General features: G+C 39.8%; 3 protein-coding genes across 20 annotated transcripts in view; 2 read left to right on the forward strand and 1 right to left on the reverse strand.

Annotated features, from left to right (window-relative positions):
* Positions 1–13,925, forward strand: part of LOC124396845 (glycine-rich cell wall structural protein) — a 23,002-nt gene extending 9,077 nt beyond the window's left edge. For 4 of the 17 annotated variants that reach the window (XM_046866172.1, XM_046866176.1, XM_046866177.1 and 1 more), the window contains 14 exons: positions 135–185; positions 2,374–2,427; positions 2,573–2,647; positions 4,206–4,253; positions 5,366–5,425; positions 5,811–5,861; positions 9,629–9,679; positions 10,215–10,478; positions 11,324–11,500; positions 12,341–12,382; positions 12,507–12,584; positions 13,275–13,310; positions 13,403–13,462; positions 13,596–13,925. In XM_046866172.1, the coding sequence (XP_046722128.1) occupies positions 135–185; positions 2,374–2,427; positions 2,573–2,647; positions 4,206–4,253; positions 5,366–5,425; positions 5,811–5,861; positions 9,629–9,679; positions 10,215–10,478; positions 11,324–11,500; positions 12,341–12,382; positions 12,507–12,584; positions 13,275–13,310; positions 13,403–13,462; positions 13,596–13,600 (1,052 nt within the window). In that variant the 3' untranslated portion in view covers positions 13,601–13,925. The remainder of the gene's footprint in view (positions 1–134; positions 186–2,373; positions 2,428–2,572; positions 2,648–4,205; positions 4,254–5,365; positions 5,426–5,810; positions 5,862–9,628; positions 9,680–10,214; positions 10,479–11,323; positions 11,501–12,340; positions 12,383–12,506; positions 12,585–13,274; positions 13,311–13,402; positions 13,463–13,595) is intronic. The other 13 variants (XM_046866175.1, XM_046866178.1, XM_046866180.1 and 10 more) reach the window with 8 other exon arrangements.
* Positions 13,926–15,549: 1,624 nt separating this feature from the next.
* LOC124396875 (perforin-1-like) lies at positions 15,550–22,824 on the reverse strand. Of its 2 annotated transcripts, none has more exons than XM_046866236.1 (5): positions 22,634–22,824; positions 21,192–21,771; positions 20,100–20,238; positions 18,291–18,508; positions 15,550–18,173 (listed from the first exon to the last, which is right to left on the reverse strand). In XM_046866236.1, the coding sequence occupies exons 2-5, from the start codon at positions 21,566–21,568 to the stop codon at positions 17,291–17,293; spliced, it is 1,617 nt and encodes a 538-aa protein (XP_046722192.1). In that variant the 5' UTR covers positions 21,569–21,771; positions 22,634–22,824; the 3' UTR covers positions 15,550–17,290. The 2 variants fall into 2 exon arrangements, with proteins under 2 accessions (XP_046722192.1, XP_046722193.1); XM_046866237.1 differs by lacking the exon at positions 22,634–22,824 and adding an exon at positions 22,494–22,568.
* A 718-nt stretch (positions 22,825–23,542) lies between these two features.
* LOC124397109 lies at positions 23,543–25,105 on the forward strand. Its single transcript, XM_046866606.1, has 2 exons — positions 23,543–23,599; positions 23,713–25,105. Exon 2 carries the CDS (start codon positions 23,930–23,932, stop codon positions 25,103–25,105), a length of 1,176 nt encoding a protein of 391 aa, XP_046722562.1. The 5' UTR covers positions 23,543–23,599; positions 23,713–23,929.
* Positions 25,106–26,190: the final 1,085 nt, after the last annotated feature.

Consider the following 26,190-nt stretch of genomic DNA (forward strand, 5'->3'; position numbering starts at 1 on the left):
ACATAATGACTGAACCTCCAGGCTGAATACACACTTTATGCTGTTTGTTATGGCTTTAAAGAGGTCCTGTGAATTCTTGCAGTTGTGGTCAATGTGTTAGTGATGTAAGTGATAATTGTTGTTGTGGTCTTCAGGAATTGGTCTGACTCCAGGAGTACCAAATGGACACGGTGCTCTGAGTAACGGTAATGCTCTGCTGTGTGTGTGTGTGTGTGTGTGTGTGTAAGATAATTATTAGTGTTTACCTGGCTGTGGGATTGATTTTAAGCACAGTTTGGGGATTTTCCTGCTCACAGGACCTGACTAGAGAAGAGAAATCAACAAAAATTCAAACCTGAACTTTAAAAGTATAGAAAAGAAACAAAAAGGAACATGAGCAAAGCTGAATCTGTTAGGAAGAGAAAGACAGAAATAGTCTGGAAGGAAGGCATAACGAGGAGAAAAATTAAGATTGAATAAGAGAATAAAAAGAGAGATTTTTTATGCTGAAAGAAAAATAACTTTCCCAAATAAATTTCAATTAATAAATAATTTTATAATTATTCACAAACTAAGATAAATATTTCTCAGTAGGTTACTATCAGGAAATTACAACTCTTATATCCTGTAAAATATCAATATTCGCACAGTGGCTGTGAAAAGTGTGGAAAACCCAGTGTTTTATGGTGTTTTAGAGACACGTGCATGTTCCTTTGTTTTATTATACAACAAACTCAGTAATGTAAAGGTCTGAAGATTTATTTTGAACAAACAAATCTATAAACGTCCAGATGTTCCACTTTATTTCCGTTGTATAAAGAACAGCTTTACACACTGTCTGCATCAGGGCATTTTTGTTTCCAAACATTTAGCTGAAATACTTTGCTGTGTCTCTTGTAAAACCCTCCAAAGATGTTCTTCAATAGATGGAGATTTCTTTCTTGTGATCCAGTTGATCCCAGAGCAGTTCAATAGAATTTAGGTGCGGTGACTGGGCAGGTCGTTCCTTAATAGATACATTTACATTTACATTTGTGGCATTTACAGATAAGAGCTTTGAAGTACACTTACCTCTTCCCCTGAGAGAAGGTGGTACCAGTGGAGCAGTGCTGGAGGATCTCAGACAGTGTGGTGCAGTGTGAGGAGTGATGAGGTCTTTGAGGTAAAAGGGTGGTGGTCCATTATTGGCCTTGTAGGGAAATATCAGTGTTTTGAATCTGATATGTGCAGCTACTGGAAGCCAGTGGAGGAGCAGCAGTGGGGAGTTGTTGGAGAACTTGGGCAGATTGAACACAAGTAGTGCAGCTGCGCTTTGGATCATTTGCAGTGGACGAATAGCGAGTTTTAATTGATGAGCACTTATTGATGAAAATATGTCTTTCAAGCATTCCAAGATCCAAGCAGAAGCTGTCGTATCTGAGGGAGGGAAAGAAAAGATGAGCTGAGGGTCATCAGCATAGCAGTTGTATGAAAATCCATGTGAGGATATGAATCAATAGAGTTCGTATAGAGGGTGAAAAGGAGAGAATCAAGTACCGAGCCTTGTGGGACACCAATGAAGAGTCTGCGTGACACAGATCTGGACCCACTTGGAGACCTGGTATGAGCCATGGTGCAAACATCCATGCTGCTCCATGTATACCGAGGCTCCTGAGGGTAGACAAGAGAGAATTGTGGTTGACTGTGTCGAATGCTGCTAAAAGATTGAGGATGAGGACAGATGACAACTTGACTCATCAAGCAGCATGTAGTTTCTCAGAGACAGAGAAAAGGGGCCGCCTCGGTGGAATGTGCTGCTTTGGCGCTAGACTGGTTTGGGTCATGGAGGTTGTTCTGTGAGAGGTAGACAGACAGATGGTTAAAAAACAGTGCATTCCAGAGATTTAGAAAGAAAGGAGAGAAGTAATAACGGTCACTCATCACTTGTGATAACACTCCAGAAGACCGTCTGCTCTCTAAATAACACGTACACTCAGACGACTCATTGTCTTCTTGTACAGCGAAGTCATTTCCAATGAGCCACAATTCAGACGGAACTGCATGGTGTTGAAGTATGGAATGGAAGCCATGTTGGTTCAAGATTCCCTTCACTTTAAAAAGCTCTAAAACAACCCCAAACCATTAAAATCTTCACTCCTGGATCTCCATCTTACACAAGTTCTTCTGTTAGAGACAAAAATTTCACATTACCTGTGAAGAAATAAAGGGAACATTAATGTGTCTCAAAAACCATAAAGACTTGGTGTTTCCACACAAAAACATTGCACATGAACTGAGATACAGCTTGAAAAGAGAGAAAAGAATATACAGTATATAATATAGATGCTAATAACAGCGAGTTTGTTGTTGTTGTTGTTGTTGTTGTTTTAAACACCTTGTGGTGGTGTGTGTTAGGGTTTCGTCCCGGAGCAGGAGCAGGACGTGATGGGAAAGGAATGAAAGGAAATGGTAAACCCCATGCCTCTGCTCTCCACACTGCTGTTTCCTGTTTTATTTATTCGGGTTTAGTTATTGTTGTGTACTCGCAGTGTGCGGTCCGACTGTGATTGTACTGATCTTCTTCATTAACTTGTGTGTATAATCTGGTGTGTAGGTTACGGCCCACAGGCAGTCTCTAATGGTGCGTCTTATGGACGTAGTGGAGTGTCTAATGGAGCTAACGGTAACGGTAATGCAGGTTCTCCATCACAGCATCCTCACTGCGTTCTCCTTAACACAAGTAGGAGATTAGAACACAGCCTACAGAGTGAAGGAGAGAAAGAGAAAGTGGAGAAAAAAGAAAATGAGCCGAAAAAAAGAAGCAAAAGAAAGAAAGAGGATAAACGAAAGATGAGAAGAGGAGTACAAGATAATAAAATGAGAGGTAGCGATAGAAGATTTTAGTTAGAAATGTGTGAGAGAATTGTAAGATAGAGTTGAGTGAGATAGGGGAGTGTGAGATAAAGATAGAGGAGTGTGAGATAAAGATAGAGGAGTGTGAGATAAAGATAGAAAAGTGTGAGATAAAGATGGAGGAGTGTGAGATAAAGATAGGAGTGTGAGATAAAGATAAAAGAGCGTGAGATAAAGATAGAGGAGTGTGAGATAAAAGAGTGTGAGATGAAGATAGAGGAGTGTGAGATAATAGGGTGTGAGATAAATAAAGGAGTGTGAGATAAAGATATGAGTGTGAGATAAAGATAGAGGAGTGTGAGATAAAGATAGAAAAGTGTGAGATAAAGATGGAGGAGTGTGAGATAAAGATAGGAGTGAGATAAAGATAGAGGAGTGTGAGATAAAGATAAATGAGTGTGAGATAAAGATAGAGGAGTGTGAGATAAAGATAGGAGTGTGAGATAAAGATAGAGGAGTGTGAGATAAAGCTAGAGGAGTGTGAGATAAAGATAAAGGAGTGAGATAAAGATAGAGGAGTGTGAGATAAAGATAGAGTGTGAGATAAAGATAAAGGAGTGTGAGATAAAGATAGAGGAGTGTGAGATAAAGATAGGAGTGTGAGATAAAATAAAGGAGTGTGAGATAAAGATAGAGGAGTGTGAGATAAAGATAGGAGTGTGAGATAAAGATAGAGGAGTGAGATAAAGATAGAGGAGTGTGAGATAAAGATAGATGAGTGTGAGATAAAGATAGAGGAGTGTGAGATAAAGATAGAGGAGTGTGAGATAAAGATAGGAGTGTGAGATAAAAATAAAGGAGTGTGAGATAAAGATAGAGGAGTGTGAGATAAAGATAGATGAGTGTGAGATAAAGATAGAGGAGTGTGAGATAAAGATAGATGAGTGTGATTTAAAGATAAAGGAGTGAGATAAAGATAGAGGTGTGAGATAAAGATAAAGGAGTGTGAGATAAAGATAAAGGAGTGTGAGATAAAGATAGAGGAGTGAGATAAAGATAGATGAGTGTGATTCAAAGATAAAGGAGTGAGATAAAGATAGAGGAGTGTGAGATAAAGATAGGAGTGTGAGATAAAGATAAAGGAGTGTGAGATAAAGATAGAGGAGTGTGAGATAAAGATAAAGGAGTGAGATAAAGATAGAGAAGTGTGAGATAAAGATAGAGGAGTGTGAGATAAAGATAGAGGAGTGTGAGATAAAGATAGATGAGTGTGAGATAAAGATAGGAGTGTGAGATAAAGAAATGAGTTTGAGATAAAGAAATGAGTTTGAGATAAAGTGCAAGTGTTTATGTATCAGTAAGGTATTGAACTGATTGTTCTCTGTATGGTGTAGGAGGAGCTGTATCCCGTGGAAACGGTGCCATAACGTCTAAAACTGGAGGTAAAACCTCCACAGTGCAGTGTATTGAGCTGTCGGGCCGAGCGCATGCCAACCAATGGTGGAGTTTTTAACGTCCTAAATCAAACACAGCAATCAGGAAACCACAACAACCTGATCTGTGTTAATAATGAATAATAATATAAAAACAATAATAGAGGATTTAGAGCTGGAAAAACCCACCGGCACCTACACCTTCAAATACACCTGTGCCTGCACCCTGTACCAACACCGACACCTGGCACTCTTTAAATCTGCAAATACACCTGCTCCTGCACCATCCCCTGCCCCTGCCCCTGCTACTACACCTGCACTTGCTACTACACGTTCAACTACACCTGCACACATCTAAATACTCCAATACCCAAACCTACAACTATACCCACACCTGTAAATACACTTACACACAAACCCACACCTGTAAATACACTTACACCCAAGCCTACACCTGTAAATACACTTACACACAAACCCACACCTGTAAATACACTTACACCCAAACCTACACCTGTTACACTTATACCCAAACCTACAACTGTATATACACTTACACCCAAACCTACACCTGTTACACTTACACCCAAACCTACAACTATTACAGTTACACCGAAATCTACACCTGTAAATACACTTACACCCAAACCTACAACTGTAAATACACTTACACCTAAACCTACACCTGTTTTTCTCGACCCACTGCTTCTGCACAAATACATCTTTTTTTGCTTTTCATGTTGTGTATCGTGGTTACACATGTACACACAGCATGTCACACCTACGTTTTTCGATATATTTCTTTCCTTCTTTGCTCCACAGATTGTCGTTCTCACTGATGTGTAGCATGTTTGGGTGAAGTGTAGATCATTTGGCCCCACAGGATGGTCCGAGTCAGATAGTCTGATTGTTCATAATATGTAGATGGTTTAACAGTTCTGCAGACCTTCCTGTGGGAAAACATCATCTACACCTGACCATGCTGTTTTGCTCCACAGGCTCCTCGGCTGATCACAGCAACACACAAGGCTTCCGATTTCCATATTTCATTTGATAACCTCTGTTATTAACATGCTGTGTGTGTGTGTGTGTGTGTGTGTGTGTGTGTGTGTGTGTGACAGGATACGGTGTTGGCCCCGGAGTATATCCTGGAGCAGGATTGACTAATGGCTATGGAGTGGGTATGTACCACTTCAACTTTTGTCACAGTAACGAAAGATTCCATGGAAGGAGGTCTTCAGGACAGAGGTGTTCACACTTCTTTGCAGTTCCATGGATGAAATCTATGACGTGTTGTTCTTTATTAAATAATAATAGTTTTGTCATATAGTAGGAATAAAACACTTGGGGACAGGACGCTATATTTATGTTAACTGATTGTTTAATCGCGTGACTTGTGGTTTATTCCTCGTTACATTTGTATGTTTTGTACAAAAGCCAAGAAAAAATTTTTGTGCAAGCAATTAAGATAAGTTTCGATCTTTGTGCAGTCCATTCATTTTCATAAAAATAGTCTGTACTTGTTTATTTGCTCTCATGTTTTTTTCTCCCCACATTGTGGTCCAGGTCTCGGAGCAGGTTCATACCCGCAAGCTGGTCGAGGCGGCAAACAGACCGGTAAAGCAATTTCTTTTTCTTCTTCCTGTTTTCTTTTTCTTTCTTTTTATAATAATCCTAAAATATTCATATCCTCTCCATCCCTCACCTTTACACATTCGTCAAACACACTGTTTTGCATCTCGACATGTCCGTTGTTACTTTTTACAACATACCGAAGAAAATTTTAATTCCAAACTCTGAGTTCCATCAGATATTTACGCTGCATCCCAAACCACACCGTACCAGGCTAAATAGCGCACCACAGTATCCAACCTAAGAGAGACACCATGAGGACATTCTGCGTAATGCTGCATAATGAATGTTTAGCAAGTAAAGATACAATAATACATTATTCTGAAATTTAGTTCTATAACGCATTATGATGCACATTTATTCTCAGAATGTACTTATTTTGTGTTAAACATTTACAACACTTAGTAGTGCATTATGCCGTGCCATTACAGACTAATACAATACATTTTTGTCTTCTAATTGTAATAACTGTTGTATGTCAGGTGACACTGTATAATTGTCATTTGGACAAACATTGAAGATATCGAATAGATGCTGATATGCCGATATATTAAAATAAGATCACTACCCCAAGATATAATAGAATATAACATAATAATAATACTTTGTTTTCTCATAGTGTTAATAAGCATTATAAAGCACTATAGAAAGGTATCACAGACATAAAGTCATGTTTAAAAACACAGGCTTTATATTTAGTGTGAAAATATAAAGTAGTATTTTTCATGACGTCTGTATACATATCATACAGCTTATAATAGGCATGTGTGTTATGACCTATGGCTACATTCATGACCTGCTATAAAGCATTTATAAGCCTTTATTCGCATTGTAATAATAGTTTATGGGGAAAACTTTACACTTCAAAGAAATGTCGATACTCCATTTATATATTTATAATCAGAGCACATTAATAGCAATGTTTATAACACATTATATCGATATTAAGGAACCGGCTGCTTTAATTTTTTGGTTTCTTCTGTAATACTGTGTTATAATATGCCACAAGCAGTTAAGCAGATAATGAGTATTGTTTTGAAGTGTAAAGCATTTTCATAAGGGATTATATGAATGTATATATATATATGATATATGATGTGATATGACTATGCCTTCATAGATAGGAGGGGGAGATAAAGTCGAAAGAAATAGGTTTATAGTGTATAAATGGTAATAGCTGCCATTTTCTACTTTTAAACACGGCACAGACATTTACACCAGTTTTATTTCAGCATTATGCTGATTTGTGCTGAAATATAAAGCTAATTTAAATATATTGTAAGATAAAAAACATTAAATTGTGATTTTAAAAGACGGCTTATTATCACGCCTGACATTTCCCTTCATGTCAGTTTGTATAAAGTCTGTGAAAGTATTTGTACATGTGGTCACGCTGGTCGTTAGCACTGCATGTACGTGTCAGCGTTTCCTGATAAATGCAACAGGATATAATGAAGCGTGAAAAAGGGCATAGTTCTTCCTTTAAAAACCACTAAATGGAAACTAGTGACTAATTTCTGCTTAAACGCTAACTTAGTAAAAAAAAAAAAACACAAAAACCTGTGGTCTGAGGGAGAGATTGAAACATAGACATGTGGTTTTACTCGGTTGGTTCACATGAAAAAACAAATTGCTGAGTCAGCATGTTGAGGCTTATAAACAGGCTATAGACAAACGCCTGACCCCCATATATATGTCTAAGTAAGAGATAATAACCCCATCCATAATGCTGCACTTATGATGTCATTGCTCATAAAGCTTTATAACATGCATTTCTACAATATCTGCTTTAGTGTATTTGCTGCATGTTACAATGCATGATGACATGCAAATTATAAAACTTTTAAGGGTTATATGTTTATAATACAGTATAATTAAGGATTCAAAGAGTTAGCTAACTTGTTAAGGCTTATAAACAGGCTATAGACAAACGCCTGACCCCATATATATGTCTAAGTAAGAGATAATAACCCCATCCATAATGCTGCACTTATGATGTCATTGCTCATAAAGCTTTATAACATGCATTTCTACAACATCAGTTTTTGCAGCATGTTATAATGCATTATAATATGCACATTTTTAAAAGGATCATGCCAGGCCTCTAGCCAACATCTCAATGCTTGTGTTCATAATGGGTGAATAATCGGTCATAATGCGTTTAATATGCATTTCTACAATATCTGCTTTAGTGTATTTGCTGCATGTTACAATGCATGATGACATGCAAATTATAAAACTTTTTAAGGGGTTATATGTTTATAATACAGTATAATTAAGGATTCAAAGAGTTAGCTAACTTGTTAAGGCTTATAAACAGGCTATAGACAAACGCCTGACCCCATATATATGTCTAAGTAAGAGATAATAACCCCATCCATAATGCTGCACTTATGATGTCATTGCTCATAAAGCTTTATAACATGCATTTCTACAACATCAGTTTTGCAGCATGTTATAATGCATCATAACATATACCGTCAAACTTCTCATAATGAAGATGTGAAACTCTTATGATGCATAATTGCGCATTGTAAAGGACCTGTGCTTTTCTGAGAACATCTTTTAAATTAGATTGAACTTGTAATATATTATAAAGCATTAAAAGCACTTTTTAGTTTAGGGTTTACATGAGCTTCCTTTTAATCCTGCATTCATAAGATGTTATGCATTCAAAATACAAAATACCTTATAGTGCTTAATATAATTATCATAAGCAGTTAGCCACGATTTCCTACTAGGAAGCAGCTAGAATCTCCTGGAAATACACCAGAATAAGAATAGGCCACACATATACCGTTTCACACTATTTGCATCAAACCCTTATAAATACCCCTGTAAATAGGAACTAAGTGTACTAAAGTGTAATAATAACCCTAACTGGGCTACAACTCTATACACATAACTCATTAATAAACACTAATACATGACTATATAGTATCAAAAGATGATGCTCTTTAATATATACTCATAAGCACTCATATCTCATGTGTACATGAGTTGTGTGTACACTATGACTACTTGATATGCAAATATCACTTTATAGCTGTATTAGATGACACATCTTGATAGTGTTTATAGGTACATGGTAGAGACTACAATGCAGACACTGTTATAACATCTGTACCTGCACTATAATGCATTACCAGTACCATTGGTATCTCAAATGTGTTCAACTTGCATTTTTATAAACACAAAGTATTAAAAACCAAAAAACCCAGCGTTCAAACGATGTGTGGTTAGTTTCAAATATTATACATTACGAAGCCTTATAACAACTCTTCAGTGGCTTTATGTCAGAAAATCTCATTTAATTTTTAGCTTATAGACATGTCCAAAATTAATCATTTTATAAAAAAATAAAAAAGGCATTGTAATTTTTACTGAATGTTACCCTGCTATGAACAGGTTATAATGTGTTATATGACCTGCCAATACAATGTCATATACATGGGCTTTAAAAGGCATCAGTTTATAGTAAGTATAACTGAACAGTGAATCACCCTTATGCTGAAGTACTGTGTGTGCGATATGATGTGAAATGTTATGAATGCATTATAAGTTCCAGGTTGTGCCATATGGATTCTATTCAGTGGTATACAGTTATAGAAGAGATTTGTATATAATCAGCTTTTACAGCTTGGTGTACGTTTGCAGTCTACGTGCCTTTCTAATCTGCATCTGCATTATGAATGGTAATGTAACTAAGCTATGCCCACTTTCCTACCACCCCTCCCCCCTTCCCACCCCAGGCTTCGGCAGTGTATATGGCATTAATGGATATGGCGATGGCTATGGAGCTGGTGAGTCTGATCTAATTGTGGCTTTATAACGCTCTCTCCCGCCATGGTACTAACAAACATGTTTTTCTAATCGTGTCACAGAGCTCGGCTACACCCCAAAGTTAGCAGACGAGGACGGAAACAGCATTATTTTACCCTCCATAAATGTTTATAAAGTCTTATTCCGACAGCTGTCATAAAGGCTGCTTTATCATCTGAGGCTTCTTTTGATTTGACATTTGGTATTAATATTTCTATTAAAAACCATGACAAGTGACTTAGAACAGTCCTGCTGTGCCTGTGTCATGTAATAGAGCTGACATAACAATGACATAATGGCATCAGGAGAAAAAATAAACCCTACGTCTTGCAAAGGTGTAATTGGACCAGCAGTTTTTAAGGCAGCTGACAGTTTTGCGATATCTCTGGTAGAAGTCTTTACATCTGTCATGAAGCCTTATGAACTGTAAAGGCATTTTCAGTGCAAGGTTTCAGGATGAGTGTGTGTGTGTGTGTGTGTGTGTCTGTGTTTGTGTGTGTGTGTGTGTGTGTGCAGGTTTGGGAGGTTATGGAGGTTATGGAGGTCCAGGTCTGGGACTGACCGCTGGACTTGGTGCTGGACTCGGAGGCGGACTTGGTGCTGGACTCAGAGGCGGACTTGGTGCTGGACTCGGAGGCGGACTTGGTGCTGGACTCGGAGGTGGACTTGGAGGTGGACTTGGTGGTGGACTTGGTGCTGGACTCGGAGGTGGACTCGGAGGTGGACTCGGTGTCGGACTTGGCGCTGGTCTGACCTCTGATGCCAAAACTGCAAAATATGGTAGGAATAATGGTGATCTAAACTTGGGCTGTGGGATGGAAGAATTACAGTCTGCCTCAACCCAGATTCCACCCCAAGCTACATCAAACTAAACTCATCTGCAAAACAGCTTAAATTTGATAAAAGTAGTTATGAAGTTTGACATAGAATTTCAGTTGTTTTAATCTTAATCATAGTCTTAATTCAATCAGTCTGGGAGAAAAAGCAAGCCATCAAGCACCATCTCTAACCAAAACATGTCTGAGACATAAACAATACCCTAACCAGCAAAGGTGTAAATACTGGTGATCTCCACCTGCTGACCTCTGGCTGGAGAGTGGTATCACCCAGCCTTTCTTTCATGCATGTCCTACATTTAATTTACATTTTTAAGGATAACTCCGGTCTATACTTCAAAGGGAAGAACAATATAAACATCTGGGGTTTGCTGGGGGTTCCTTCTGACTCTGATGAACCCAAAGTGCTTCATGTATTTTGTCACTGCTACATTGTTATAAATTTTTCTTCATTACGATCTTCATTGTCCTCATCATTTTTTCTTACAGGGATATGATCAAAATGTTGATTTTGTGATATTTTCTACAATACAAAATATACATCGACTTAGAGGGAATGTTAGTGCCTTCAATGTTAGAAGATGAAGGGGGGGGGTGTAGAGGTGTGTGTGTGTGTGTGTGTGTGTGTGTGTGTGTGTGTGTGTGTGTGTGAACCCTCTTTTTCGCTCTCTACCACTTTCTCTCTTTGGTTCACACTATTTACTGAAAGGACAAAAATAGTATAAGTTCAGTTCACCCTTCACCCCGCCTCCCTACAGTCCAATAGTTAATCTTGTTTTGTGTCTGCAGGTGGCGCTAGTGCAGGTGCAGGTGCAGGTGTGGGTTTGGGGGCAGGTGCGGTGATCGGCACTGCTGCAGGTCAGCCTGTGGTTTCTGCTGGTCTGGGCACTGCAGGGAAAGCAGGAGGCTATGGTGGACCTTCTTATGTGGGACAGCCAGGTGGCCTGGGAGCTGACAGTGGCCTTGGTAAACTCACATGCTTATGCTACATGTGTTCAGGGATGTGTGTGTGTGTGTGTGTGTGTGTGTGTGTGTGTGTGTGTGTGTGTGTGTGCGCATTACAAATGAGAATGCAAAAGCCCATGGTGCAATGATTTGCCTGAGGATGTAACTCTGTGCTGCAGCTGTGGAGAGCTCAGGAAATAAATAATAAAAAAGAGAGATAACAGAAGGACGTGAAAAACAATCAGATCCTCAGGCATCTCAAACACGTCCAAAACTGTATGTACCCCACTAAAAACACAGCTGAACCACTGGCTGGGAGCCTCGCTGCTCCAGGACACATACCTGTCTCAGGTGTGATTAAGGATGGAGATGAATATTAAACACCTGAGGTGGAGAATTCCGAGTGTGGAGCAGTAACATCTGATACATCTGATCTGTACTGAAAGTCCTCTTCCTTTCTTTCTTCTCTCTCTCTCACTTGGATAGGTACAGGTACAGGTGGATTTCTGGAACCTGTTACTGGTAAAGTTTCAAAATCTCTAGACAAAAACTAAGCTCCATCATAATGACATCATTTCCTCTGGAGTGGATTAACCATCAAGAGAAGATTATTCAAATCCATCATGTGGGATGGGCTAACCCCCCCACCCAATTCCCTCTATATGTAGGCTTATTCCTTCTTTATGTAGGCTTATTCTTTTTTGTCTGCATGATATGGGATTTGCAGGTGTTTGTTTTATTTCTGATGTTAGACGGTAAACAGATGAAATAGATTATAGAATGATCATTTTTAGCAGAGTCCTTAACTGTGTGTGTGTGTGTGTGTGTGTGTGTGTGTGTGTGTGTGTGTTCCTCGTACAGATGGAGGAGCTGGTCAGGTTCCCTACAACAGTGGCCTGGATGGTAAGTTAGAGACCATAAACAATTAACAATTTTATAGAATAAAGATGAAGATGTGATGATGATGGTTTGTGTGTGTGTGTGTGTGTGTGTGTGTGTGTGTGTGTGTGTGGGTGTGTGTCATCAGGTGATAATGGTTATCCGTATGAAACTCAGCAGCTCAGTCTCAGAGGTAACGGAGGCAATGGAGGCCAACTGGCATACGGTTAGTGTGTGTGTGTGTGTGTGTGTGTGTGTGTGTGTGTGTGTGTGTGTGTGTGTGTGTGGATGTGTGTGTGTGGGGGATGTGTTTGTCTGATTTTGTGTACGTGTCTAATTATTTAAGAACTGCCTTCTAAATTACACATTTTCCAGATGTCTCACACACACACACACACACACACACACACACACACACACACACACACACACTCTATATTCATTATACTATTGATAATAATATATAGTTAATTCTGTGTCTTTTCTCTCACTCTCTCTCTCTCTCTCTCTCTCTCTCCCCCTCTCTCTCCCCTTCTCTCTCACACCCCTCCTCTCTTTCTCTTATTTTTATTTATCTAAATGGTTATAAATGTGTTATAAAGGTACAGTGTAGGTCACATTATAGGCACTTTTCTGGCTGTAAAGTTCACTGATAAAAGGGAAAATCACAACATTTGTTTGTTTCATCTTTTTAGTTCATTTAATTCACTTTGTTATTTATATTTTACTTTGATGCTCAGACTAAATAATCAGCACTTTGTTACTTTGATAAGGATTTTGTTTTAAAAAGTGAAAAGTCATGAAGGTAAAATGCAACTAATTATCACAAAATAGTATAAATATAGATTTGGATTTTATTTATTAATGAATAAAAGTAAAGAACAATACTACTACTGATGAGAATATTTATTTGAAGGTTATGGAGCAGCCGGAGATCAAGGTCCATACGGAGGTGAGGGTCTCAGAGTCTCTCAGTTTCTCATTATCACATCATAATCAATGCTTTAATCTTCATTTTTATTAAGAGTTAAACGTTTTTTTTAGCTGGAGGAAAAAACGGAGGCAAAAATGGCAGAGCCGGTTACTACGGTAACGGCATCAAAGGTAAGACACGAGGAGAGTGTGGGTTTTATATGTTTGTGTCTTTTGTTGTGTTTGTGTGTGTGAGATATATACACATGCACACTCATCATATTTGCATGTCTAACGTGTGATGTTTCTCTCACCCTCGCTGCAGGCTAATCTCCAGATGTCTGAGGTGTGACCCAGCATGTGATGTTCTGTGTGTGTTCTTTTTTTTTCTTCATCCTTCCACGTGTTCTTCATCCATGGGCATCTTCGTGAGCTTTCAGTTGTTGTATGCCTGTTACTGTAAATCTGGTGCTTTTTTTTTGTTGTTGTCCATCTCCTACTGTGTCCCTGTGTTTCTCTGTACGTGTTGTGATGTGTTTTGTGTTTCTTGTTTGTTTGTTTGTTTGTTTGTTTGGGGGTGGGGTTGAAGGTTTTGTCTCCTGTCCTCTCCCCTTTTGTCTCTGTATCTTAAAACTAAAACCTCTTGAGCACTTCATTTGGGTTGTTTTTTTCTGAATTCTCATCAGCATCTCATCACTCACTTCTCTCACGTCTCATGTTCTCTCATCTTGCTGCGATATCCATCCTTTTATTAGACAAGATTCAAACTCTAGGGCTGAAACCAAGTCACACCAAACTGGCTCTTTTGTCTGATAGATGTTTTTTATCAGATGATTAGGCCCTTGTGTGTGTGTGTGTGTGTGTGTGTGTGTGTGTGTGTGTGTGTGTGTGTGTGTGTCTGTGTGTGTTTAAATCTCTCAGACCTCATCCGTTCACAGGAAGCCACAAAACTTCCTGTCTCTTTCAGCTCTCTGCTTTACATCATTCTTTTTTATTAAACAAAACAAAAGTAGAAATAAGATACAGAATAAAACTCATCCTCTGTTACAACTTCGTCTCATATTCACTCGTAATTTGAGTAAAAAACAAATTTGGGTCTGGTATATACTAAGACTAAATATTATTATTTATTGTTATTAATAGAAGAAGGAAAGCGAAGAGTCTTTTCATTAAACTTCCCAAACAATGTACATATATTATAATGGAACAGCCTCCAATCTGACTCCTTTATAATCACCATAATTAGGCTCTGAAGTCTGTTCATTTAGATGGAATAAGTCCTCTGTATGAAACTTCTTATTGTGGTCGTTAATTCACTCATTTGAGGGCTCTTTGATCAATAATTTCAGATATGATTTGAGATAAATCGTGAATGGAATGATAACAAACACACACACACACACACACACACACACACACACACACACACACACACACACACACCATATGGCCAAAAGTATTGGGACACCTGACTTTTCCACCCATATGTGAACATCTATCCAGCTGTAACACGTAGTTGTAGGCACACAGTGTAGCATACATTTTTTCCTTCACTTGAATTAGGAGAACCTGAACCCTCCATGAAGATCTGCTTTCCCTGAGTTAAAAGATGTAGAAGATCTCCTGCTATCGAGCTTCAAACCTATTGAACATGAATGAATGTGAATGCTGACTGCACCCCAGGCCTCCTCATCACCTTACATCAGTATCTGGTGTTACTAACACCCTTGTAGCTAAATGAATCCTGAAAAGGAACTAAATGTGGAATGGGATGCTCAAAATGAAGCACATAATCCTATGGCCAGGTGTCCACAAACCTTTGGCTGTTGAGTACTTAATGTACTTTAGTAGCTTTTTTGCATATTTTGTACTTTACTGAAGTATTTTCATCTGGGGAGACTTTTACAGGAACCTTTTACTCGACTACTTTAGTGAAATCAGTCGTTTCTTTTTATTAATGAGGATAAAAACGTAACTGGTGAAACATGCAGCGAGTCACCAATCAGAATCGAGCGCACGCTCTGTTTTACACGTGTTCTGATCGGCGCTCGGTGCATCTACTGATCACCAACATACAGTTCAGCATCAGTTTAACATCAAGCAGAACATTTAGAGAGGAATAAATGATGAAGAAACTCCAGACTGGAACTCACCACCACACACGTGACCTCATTTACACGTTTTATTGAAGTAGTTGAAAAGAAGTTTTTGTGTTCATGATGATTGTAACAGAAATCAATCAGTGTTTGAGTCATTAATATCATTCTATTAATAGATCAGTGTGCTGAGAGTCACATTCGAGTCTTTACACAGAAACTGAGGTGATTAAGTGAAGAGTCTTGTGATAAAAATGATCATAGGAACATTATAGTTATAATAAATCATAGTACCGGTCGGATCGCAGACAATGACCAACCACACTGGACTCTGCTGTAATCATTCTCGGGGACGTCCATAAAGCACGCCTCACATGGGAACTTCCAAAATTCAAACAGCATTAACATTAACATTACTTGTTGTACCAGAGACAAAAACATTCTGGACCACTGCTACACCACATTGAAGGATTCATTTCGCTCCATCCGCAGAGCTGCTCTACCACTCAGACCACTGCTTCATCTTCTCCCTACAAGCAGGCAACAACTTCCATCTGCTACGCCTGTAGTAAAGACTGTAAAAAGTTGGACCAATGAAACAGAGCAGACATCACAAGTCTGTTTCGAATGCACTGATCGGAGTGTTTTTGAAGCTGCTGCCTCTGATCTGGATGAAGCTCACAGACTCTGTAACATCTTATATCAGCGTCTGTGAGGATTTATGCACTCCAACCAGGATTTATTTGAGAAACAATAATGATAAGCCACGGTATACAGCAAGACTCAGACAACTTCATCAGGTCAAAGAGGATGCCTACCATCAACAACTCCAGCACCGCCCCCTCTCCCCCCTCCTGTACTTCAGATCAGTGAAGATGATGTCAGCTGTACTATCAGCACTGGTGCCCACACAGGGATGTGTTCTCTCCCCACTGCTCTTCTCCCACTACACCAATGAATGCACCTATACAGACCCTCTGTCAAGCTTCTGAAGTGTCACTACAGTTATTGGCCTCATATGACGGTGATGAGTCTGAATACAGACGTGAGGTTTAGCAGTTGACTGTCTGGTGCAGTCATAAAAACTGGAGTTTAATACGCTCACAACAGTGGGGATGATTGTGGATTTCAAGCAAAACCCCCCTGCACCTTCCCCCACTCACCATCATGAACAGCACCGTGACAGCAGTGAAGTCATTCAGGTTCCTGGGCACAATCATCTCTCAGGACCTGAAGTGGGACCATCACATCACTCCATTTTTAAAGGCCCAACAGAGGATGTTCTCCTCCGATATTTGTGGAAGTTCAACCTGCCACAGGAGCTGCTCACACAGTTCTACTCAGCCATAATCGTGTCTGGCCTGTGCACATCGCTAATCATCTGGTCGGGCTCAGCTACTAAATCAGACATTAGAAGAATACAGAGAACGATTTGAACGGCTGAAAGGATTATTGATGCTCCCCTGCCCACACTACAGGAACTATACAAATCCAGAATGAGAAAAAGGGCTCCGAATATCACCCTGGATTCTTCACATACAAGCCATATGTTTTTTTAACTTTTGCCATTTGGCCGACGCTACAGAGCACCGAACACCAAGACAGCTTGGCACAGGAAAAGTTCCCCCCACCAATCGACCTCAACACTTAAATGCTCTCCCTATTGTAAAATACAATGATTATATTAATGAATGTAAATAAAATGTAATTAAATAAAAAAAACTTATTTTCAGTTATTACAAAATTAAGAGATACGTAGCCCTGTAATGATTAAAACACGACAATGCGGCTGTCATGAAGTTGATTATTTTCCTTTAACAGCACCTCAATCAACTTCATGACAGCTGCATTGTTGTGTTTTAATCGTTACATGGCTACGTATCTCTTTCAATGCACATATTTTAAAAGAGTTTCAGAAACTCGCCTACAGCAGCTGCACGCTGTTATAAGCTTCATGCCCGATTTGCTTCACAGCGAGCGGCTCTTCGTTAGGAACCACGCCCATTTCCCGTAGCATGTCCTGCGGAATGGGCCGAGAGTGCCGGGACACGTACGCCTTCTCCAGGTTAAAGCTCATGGGAGATCCGACGTAATCGCTGCACGAGGGACCGGCTAAACTCGGAGCGCACGTCACCTCCGTTTTATAATACAGAATGCCGTGGTTTAAATTGCAGAAATTCTCCGAAACACCTGTTTTCAGCGGGACAAAGCAGGTCCCGAGCAGGTCATCATCCCATTTGTTGTCTTCATCCCATGTCTCCAGCTTCAAAGGGTTGTAATTGGTCAGGATGACATCACCAAGGTCGAAGGTCATGACCCAGTGGGGATTGTTGTTGTTGTAGATCACTGTCGTGCGGCCGAGCAGCATGTTATTTTTCTCAAAAACTTTGACATAACCGTCCGTGCCGGTCGTGTGGTCGCCCCATAATCCCTGTGCCCGCAGCACGGTCACCTTGGCTCGAGCAACACCTTTTTTGGAAGGGCAGCAGTCAGCGGTCACACCGGGGTTATTCTTGCACGAACATAAGCACGGTTCTTTGGGATCGGGTTTGATTCCTGCGCTGCACGGCTCAGAACAGTTTCTCCACAGAGATTTCTCTAGAATAAAGTCGTGAACAGCTTTGCGCAGGAGCTTTCGGGCCGGATTGGTGGTGGGGAGAAGCTCGTGTAGAGGCTCAAGAGAGTAGGAAATCACGTCTGGGTGTTGCGGAATGGACGAGAGCCACTCTTTGTAAGCGCCTGGGTCTTTATCTGAGGAGAAGAGAAGCTCAGGCTCCGTGGTATGGCCTCCAAAGATCTCTGTTAGTCTAAAGAAAAGAGAAAGTGAGGCAGTGTGAGGTCAGTGACAGAGATTTGTGTTAGTGTGATGCCAGTGTTAGAGGTCAGTGTTAGTGGTTAGTGTTTATAGTTAGTGTGGAACTGACCGGTCGTTGAAGTTGCTGGAGAAGCTGTTTTTATTCTCAGTCTTGGTTTTGGCTTCATCACAGTGTTTGCTGTTAATGTTGGTTTTAGCTTTCCCCATCACGCTGGCAGACGCCTCCACGTCCAGACACGTCTTTACTTCTTCTACACTCAGACCCTGCAGGGCTGTCTGGCACTGTCTGATACTGGTCACTGAGTTGACCTTGCCTCCTAAGGTCACCTGCTCAGCACAGAAATATGCTCAGCATGTTTTACAATACTTTCCATCAACATGTTCTTTATGCACATTTCATAATACTAACACATCTACTGCTACTATTACTACTGCAGTTACTATTACTACTTCTACTATCATTTCTGCTACTCTTATTACTAATGCTACTATAATTACTGCTAATTTTGTTACTTTATCTAGTCTAGTATATCCTGTACAGTATGTAGATGTTGTACAGTGTGTATGTTGTACTGTGTGTATGCTGTACAGTGTGTGTATGCTGTACAGTGTGTGTATTATGTACAGTGTGTAGATGCTGTACAGTGTGTGTATGCTGTACAGTGTGTGTATGCTGTACAGCATGTAGATGCTGTACATTGTGTATGCTGTACAGTGAGTGTATTCTGTACAGAGAGTGAAATCCGTACAGTGTGTAGATGCTGTACACTGTGTAGGTGCTGTACAGAGTGTAATTGCTGTACAGTGTGTATTTGCTGTACAGTGTGTGTATCCCCTTCAGTGTGTGTATGCTGTACAGTGTGTGTATTCTGTACAGAGAGTGAAATCTGTACACTGTGTATTTGCTGTACAGTGTGTGTATGCTGTACAGTGTGTAGATGCTGTACAGTGTGTATTTGCTGTACAGTGTGTATATGCTGTACAGTGAGTGTATTCTGTACAGAGAGTGAAATCCGTACAGTGTGTATATGCTGTACAGTGTGTAGATGCTGTACATTGTGTAATTGATGTACAGTGTGTGTTTGCTGGGCAGTGTGTGTACCCCTCCTTTCTATTAGCTCCAGTATTACCTGTACTGACGTTACTATTACATTTACAATAATTACTTTCACAATTAACTGTACTATAACTAGTATGTTCTTTTATTACTATTATCTCCACTATTACCTCTTCTACTCTTTATTTTGTCTCTACTATAACTAATACCTCTATTATAACCAGTTCCCCTTTACCATTACTATTACCCTCTACCTTTACCTCTCATACTCTTGATATTACCTCTGCTACCTCTATAACCTCTATTATAACTATTATCTTCTACTATATCTATTACGTCTACTATAATTAGTACTCTTTACTATTATTATTACCTTCACTATTACTATGGCTATTACCTCTACTATTATTACTGCTTCAACTGCTATTACTACTATTACTGCCACAATTATTACTACTGCTACAATTAGTACTTTCTTCACTATTATTATTACCTATAATATTACTACTTCACCTATTACTAATACATCTACTACTGCTCTGTTTACTGCTGGTACTAATATTACTACTATCACAACTATTCCTACTACTGCTACTATTACTATTCTCACTACTATTACTGGTCCTGCCACTGGTACTAGAATTCCTGCTATTAGCACTATTCCTACTATGTTGCTTCTTCTTCTCCACTTTGCATTTTTAAGTAACGTATTCTTAAATACTAACATCATTGGCTTTTAAAGCTTTTAATCAGTTTTTTTAATGAGGACACATGTTCATCTTTCTCTTCTTTCAATAGTTTATATGAAGAGTGTGATGATAAACTGAATTCAACTCTTTTATTTGTCAATTCCGCTGTTACCTTGGTGATGTAGTGAGTGCCGAAGCTGTCGATGAGCTTGTAGAAGCGTGTCTTGAACTTAGGATCGTACTGCTTGGGGAGCTGACTCAGGGCTCGTTTAAACTCGGGATGAATTATCCGCTTGCTTGAAACTCTGTAACTGTAGATTAGCAAAGAAATAGTCACTGGTTTCACACCGTGTGATTTCAGCATCTTTTTGCAATTATTAGTTGCTCTCTGTGTCAGATCTGTGATTAAAGAAATTAATTTGTTCTGCTCACATCATAAACCGGCATAATCTGTAGATTTGAAACTGCAAGATGACCACTACTACTGTATTACTAACAGTACTATTATTATAACAATACCACTACCATTAATAATATTACTATTATTATTTTTAACGCTGCTACCTTCATTACTTTTACAAATTCGATTATTATAAGTAATACTACTGCCACTGCATTATCACCATTATAACTATTAATACCGCTACCATTACTTCTATTCTCCTACTACATCTACGTCAGTTCTACTATTACTACTATTACATACATACTACGTTTATATATATGTATATTTTATACAGACATTTTATATATATATATATATATATATATATATATATATTGTATTTCTACTAAGCTTGTAATAGCACTACCATTAGTCTTACTATTACTTGTACTAAATTTGTCTCTCGTTTGTTTGTTTTTTATTATTACTATTGACGCTACTATTATTTTATTTTATACGTTATTTTTAATACCAGTACATTACTACTGTATTACTGCTAAGAGCAATACTGTTAATAACTACATTACTATTAATAACACTACTCTTACTGCTACGAAACTGATGTCAGTTGGTTCTATTACTGTTACTATTATTACCATTTATACCCCTGCCATTACTGCTATTACTACTTCTGTGTTGACTGTTACTTATTTTACTACAGTTATTACCACTTTTAATAAAAATCATTAAGCTGATTTTGGTTAATTCTGTTTTACATCCATCACTACTATAAAAAACTCATACACACACAATAATCATTTTACACTGTGTGATTTCTCCAGCCAAAAATGCTGTGTGTTGATGGAGTGAACATCTTACCTGTAATATTCACAGGAGATACTGTGACTGGTGAAACTGAATCTGTCTTTTTTGGTTTTCTCCATCGAATACTCCGCCAGCTTGGAGTTGCTTCCTGCCAGCGTGAGTGACCCTTCACCCCTCTTCACATTGATCCCCAGGTTTACGTTCCAGTTGTTCTCGATGGATGAGGTACTGGCACTGACCAGGGATTCGCTGGACTGATAGATTGAGCTGGACACCTTCATGCTGCACTTCTGACTCGACCTCCAGTCCACCACCGAAACCGGGAGCTTCTGCTTCTTCCCCTCCATGTAAGGGTTCTTGCACAACATGCATGATTTGTCCTTCCGTTTCCATTTTTTCATATCAATCACGAAGGCGCCTTTGCGCTGCATCTTGGTGATGTCGAAGCCTTCTCCGGCGAAGTCGGACCCAGGAGCAAACTCTGCCTCGGCACAGTCTCGTGCCGTTCCCTCCTCACACGACTGGATCAGAGAAGGAGGACCAGGAGAGAAAAAACCCCGGACCACAGCAGATGGAATGACGCAGGATACATTGTCATGGAGATGTGTTTGTAGGTGCACTCAAAAGTTCTTTCCTGTAGGACAAGACACTTTAAAATTACCAAATTTCTTTTGATGGAAATCATCTTAAATTTAAATAAGAGTTCTAAATATGTAAATGTAGTTCCCAAATACAGACAGGTTCATCTTCCTTCAAGAAGCTTAGATTATTTACTGTAACTATCCATAGAATTCTTAAAGAAGCCCCCCAAAACCATTGTTGATATTTTTGCACTGAAGAAAATGATTGATAGGTTTATACTATTAATGTGTGCAGACCAATGCAGTATTGTTTTCAGAGCAACAGCTTGATAACAGAGGCATGTACAGCAGTGTTCTGCATAAAGACAGTTATTTACTTCATGTTTATGGACGGAGTTTCTAGTGTCAGCGCTTTGTTAAAGTCAAAGTTTACAGTGGTTATTTTGCGTTTTCAGAACAGCGTTTTCCAGGTTATGTGAAGTAACAAGCGGCGAGAAAATGTCCGGATGATGGGAACGACTGTTTCTAGCTGCTATAATGTAAGTAAGAGGGAAGGCAATAAAATGAACACATACTGTACACAGTGGGCTATTGCTTACATAACAGTGAGATTAAAATCATTATTATTATTATTATCATTATCGTTCTTCTTCTTCTTATTATTATTATAATTATAAAGATGTGTTATTTTATTATGTCATCTGAGGTAAACAGAAAGTGAAACTAAAAACAAATTTTGTATCTGATTACGGAGACACTGTATTGTTGAGCTTACCTGAGTTGTGTTAAGCTTGTCCTGAGATATATCTGTGTGTGTGTGTGTGTAATATATCTGCCTATGCCGGTGGGTGGTCTTCATTTTAGTTTGAAGAGATGAGTGGATGAGTGGAGGGAGTCAGGTTATTTTTTACTCACCCCAGTATACATTAGTAGATTTCATCTTCTTTACAATCGTCAGTAGTTAATCAATGCACCCTGCAAACATGAAGCTTTAAGTCTCTTCTAAAATCTAAGTGCAGGTGTTGATCTTCCACCTGCTACGTGTCATCAGCTACAGAATGTACCCCTTTTTTTTCCCACGCAGTGAATGTTTTGTAATGTGATGCTCTGCTTCGGTGACCATCTCCATAACACCCCCCACCCTACCTCCCCCACACACAAGCAGTCAGATCAAAACCACACACGTAGCTTGTGCTCATTTTCTGGAAGTCACGTGGACCTTTTGTTCACGTAGGTTTTTCTCGAGGTGTGAAACAATGTTCCGCCTGAAAGTTGCTTAAAATTTGAGTTTTGCTCACTTTGAAATACTCCAGTGTCATGTTTATGATTTATAGCCATGGTTTTCTTGAAGGAGAGTTAGCAATGATGCATAAGAACTCACAAGAACTCTTCTCTATCTTCTCTCGAAACCATAACTATTGCCACAGTGCTTGTGTAACAGGTATAGAAAATACACTGTTAAATATAAGAATTCACACAAAATTGTATTTATCTCATATGGTTACCTGATGTAAAAATGAGCGCTTCCCCTTTAAGAGTTGTGATGCCACATGTGATTTAACTTCCTCTGCTGCTCCCTCCTCTTCCCTTTTGTAATGTTATCTTGTGGAAGAGAATGAAAAGGGCATTTCCATCTAAAGAGGCTGCTTATTTGTTTCATGTGTCAGAAATAAAAATGCTCCTGGAGAAGAATCAAAGCCTGCTGTCCTGTATCTGATTCAGTAAAGTCACAACGCAGAGTCCAGTTATTCCACCGGTGTCGCCGGCTGCATGTAAAGTTTGGCGTCGCGAGTCACCGGTTACACGTGGTGCCGTGAACCTTCGATTTCACGCGATCGGCTGCTTATCGATCGCCGGAGCTGCTGCTTTGGCGGACTACAGGTGAACTGCGCATTGATTCACGTACATTTGGGGGTGTGTTTCAACAATCGCGGTGACTTCAGCTCGCTTCGCCTCGTCACCCGTTTTCGCCTCGCCTTCTGTCTACTACTTAGTGCCCTTAAGACTGTATTGAACGAACGCTGCTTCACGTGAGGTGAGATTACACGTTTGGGGACTTTATTTGTGTGCAGTTTTCTACTTTATTATTTGTGAGTTTATTACATATGTGAAGCATTTGTTTATTTTCTCGCAAGTTTGTTGTTTTGATGCTCTATTTACTTTCTTAACTGCAGATTTTCATTTTACTGTGTTTTCTGGTTATGCTGGAAAATGTTTGAAGACACAATGAGTCAGGATAATTTTAGCCCCGTGAAACGACCTAATGCTGTGTTTTCAGTAGGTAGGGGTAGTGGGGTTGCTGAATATTGTGCTAAGACAGTATCTGAAACTTCACCCAGATGTTTTGGGAGGGGTCGAGTAGTCTTTAATTCAGATATTGACAATGTACACATGCCTGATTCAGCTATTGGTGCTTCTGTGAGCCCAACTGCCTGTTCTACCCCATTTACACGACCAAATGCTGATACTATCGCTCCTGAGTCTTTAGGGAGTATTATTTCTGATTTGGCACAGAAAATTGGTGAGAGCATTTCAGCCAATCTCAGTTTAGCACAACAGCACAGCCAAGAGCAGTCAAAGTCATGTGTGCAGTGTTCAAATGAATGTGTTGATGCTTCTAAATTGAAAGTCATTATCCAACATGATGTCACACCTCCCCCATTCTTTAGAGGTGATCGAAGTGATTTGTTTACTGTGCATGAATGGGAAGACATGATGTACAGTTATTTGAACAGTAAGAAATGCACTGATGACGCTGAGGCCTATGATTTAATTTTGGGTAGATTAGCAGGGAAAGCAAGGGATATAGTCAAAGTGTCTTTGCGCAGTGCCCCAGGGCGAACCACTACAGTGCCCTCTAGCACAATTTTTGATATTCTGAAGCGCAACTTCAGTGAGTTGATGTATTCAAACATGCCTATGGCTGACTTTTATAACACCCTTCCTAAGGCAAATGAGAGTCCAATGGACTACTGGATACGGCTTAATAAGGCTATCGATGTGGCTGATGAGTGCTTACGTAGGCGCAACAAGTGCGTTGAGGACCCTGCGGCTGAAGCTGTTATGATGTTTGTCTCTCACTGTCCGGATCCTAGTCTTGCTTTGTCTCTTCAGTTCAAACCTGCTGAACAATGGAGTGCTACCGAGATACAGGAGCGTTTGGACTGCCATCGCAGGAACATGAAAAGAGATTCCGCTAGGAGCCCTCGCTACACACCTGGGTCTGCTTGCCATCAGAACACTGTGACTGTATGTGACGATCCTATACCTAGTTCCACCAAACAGCCTGAACTCTCATCCGGCAGTCACAATATTCAGACGCTCAGCTCAATCCCAACGCTGCTCCTTTCTCTCCCAATACTAATGTGCAGCATCTGGTTGGTATGATGGATAAAGTCCTATCATTATGCACTGCTTCACTGTCATTGTCTAACACTGCATGTCCCAACAGATCCTCAGATTTTAAGTCCAACGTGAGCCAGGCATGTAGAGTGTGTCAGTCCAAAGAGCACACCACATATACTCACTGTATGCGTCAGAGACTTTGTCGTAACTGCCTCAAGCCTGGACACTTTAAGAGTAGTTGCCCCATGGCAGCGAACCTAGAACAACCTTCTCCTAGCACTCAGTTAAACTAGAAAGCCCATGCATGGAGGGGTTAGCATGGGCAGTGGCATATTTCCCTGAAAGCCGAGTCAGACCCACAAGAGATTTTTGTAAATAGTTGCAAACTGCTGCCTCCCAATAAAACAGTGCTGTTTGTAGGTTCTCAGAAAATTGATGGAGCAAGTGATCTGTTCTATGCTCCTGTGACTGTTCATGGCTTGTCGGTACTGAATGGCTTGCTAGATTCTGGTAGTATGGCTTGCACTCTAAGTTCAGAAGGTGAATCCAAGTTACGTACTGATGGTGTCCTCCCACAACCTTCAGTAATTCCAGATAATGTGGTCTTAGTTGGCTGCGGCGGCCTTACTACCAAGTCAAGTGTGCTTATGACCTGAAATCAAAGTTTACGATTTTGAATTCACTGTACCTACCTTAGTAGTGCCTGGTCAGAAGGACGAATTCATTATCGGCAGTAATGTCATCAAATGCATGCTTCAAAAGATGAAAGCTGAAAAGAAGTACTGGGAGCTCATCTCCTGCCAAAACAGTAACTCAGAGTGTGAAGAGTTTCTTGAGCTGTTGACTGGTACTTCCGTTGGTCTGGTTCCACTCAACCCGATAAACTTGGATCAGTGAAGCTTTGTCAGGCAGTCACTTTACTTCCAAAGTGTGAGCACCTTGTATGGGGAAAGTTACCAGCAAACACACCTATTTCACCGGTAGCACCGTCATCATTGAACCCACTACTTCACGTTCAGCACCTCGCAATGTTCTTGTTGGACGAGTGGTGTCTCCGATGTGGGGTGATCGTTGGGTCCCGATGAAGATTTTAAATACTACCCAGTCTCCAATTACTCTGAGGCGTA

This window comes from Silurus meridionalis, chromosome 14, assembly GCF_014805685.1.
Source record: "Silurus meridionalis isolate SWU-2019-XX chromosome 14, ASM1480568v1, whole genome shotgun sequence".
NCBI lineage: Eukaryota > Metazoa > Chordata > Actinopteri > Siluriformes > Siluridae > Silurus > Silurus meridionalis.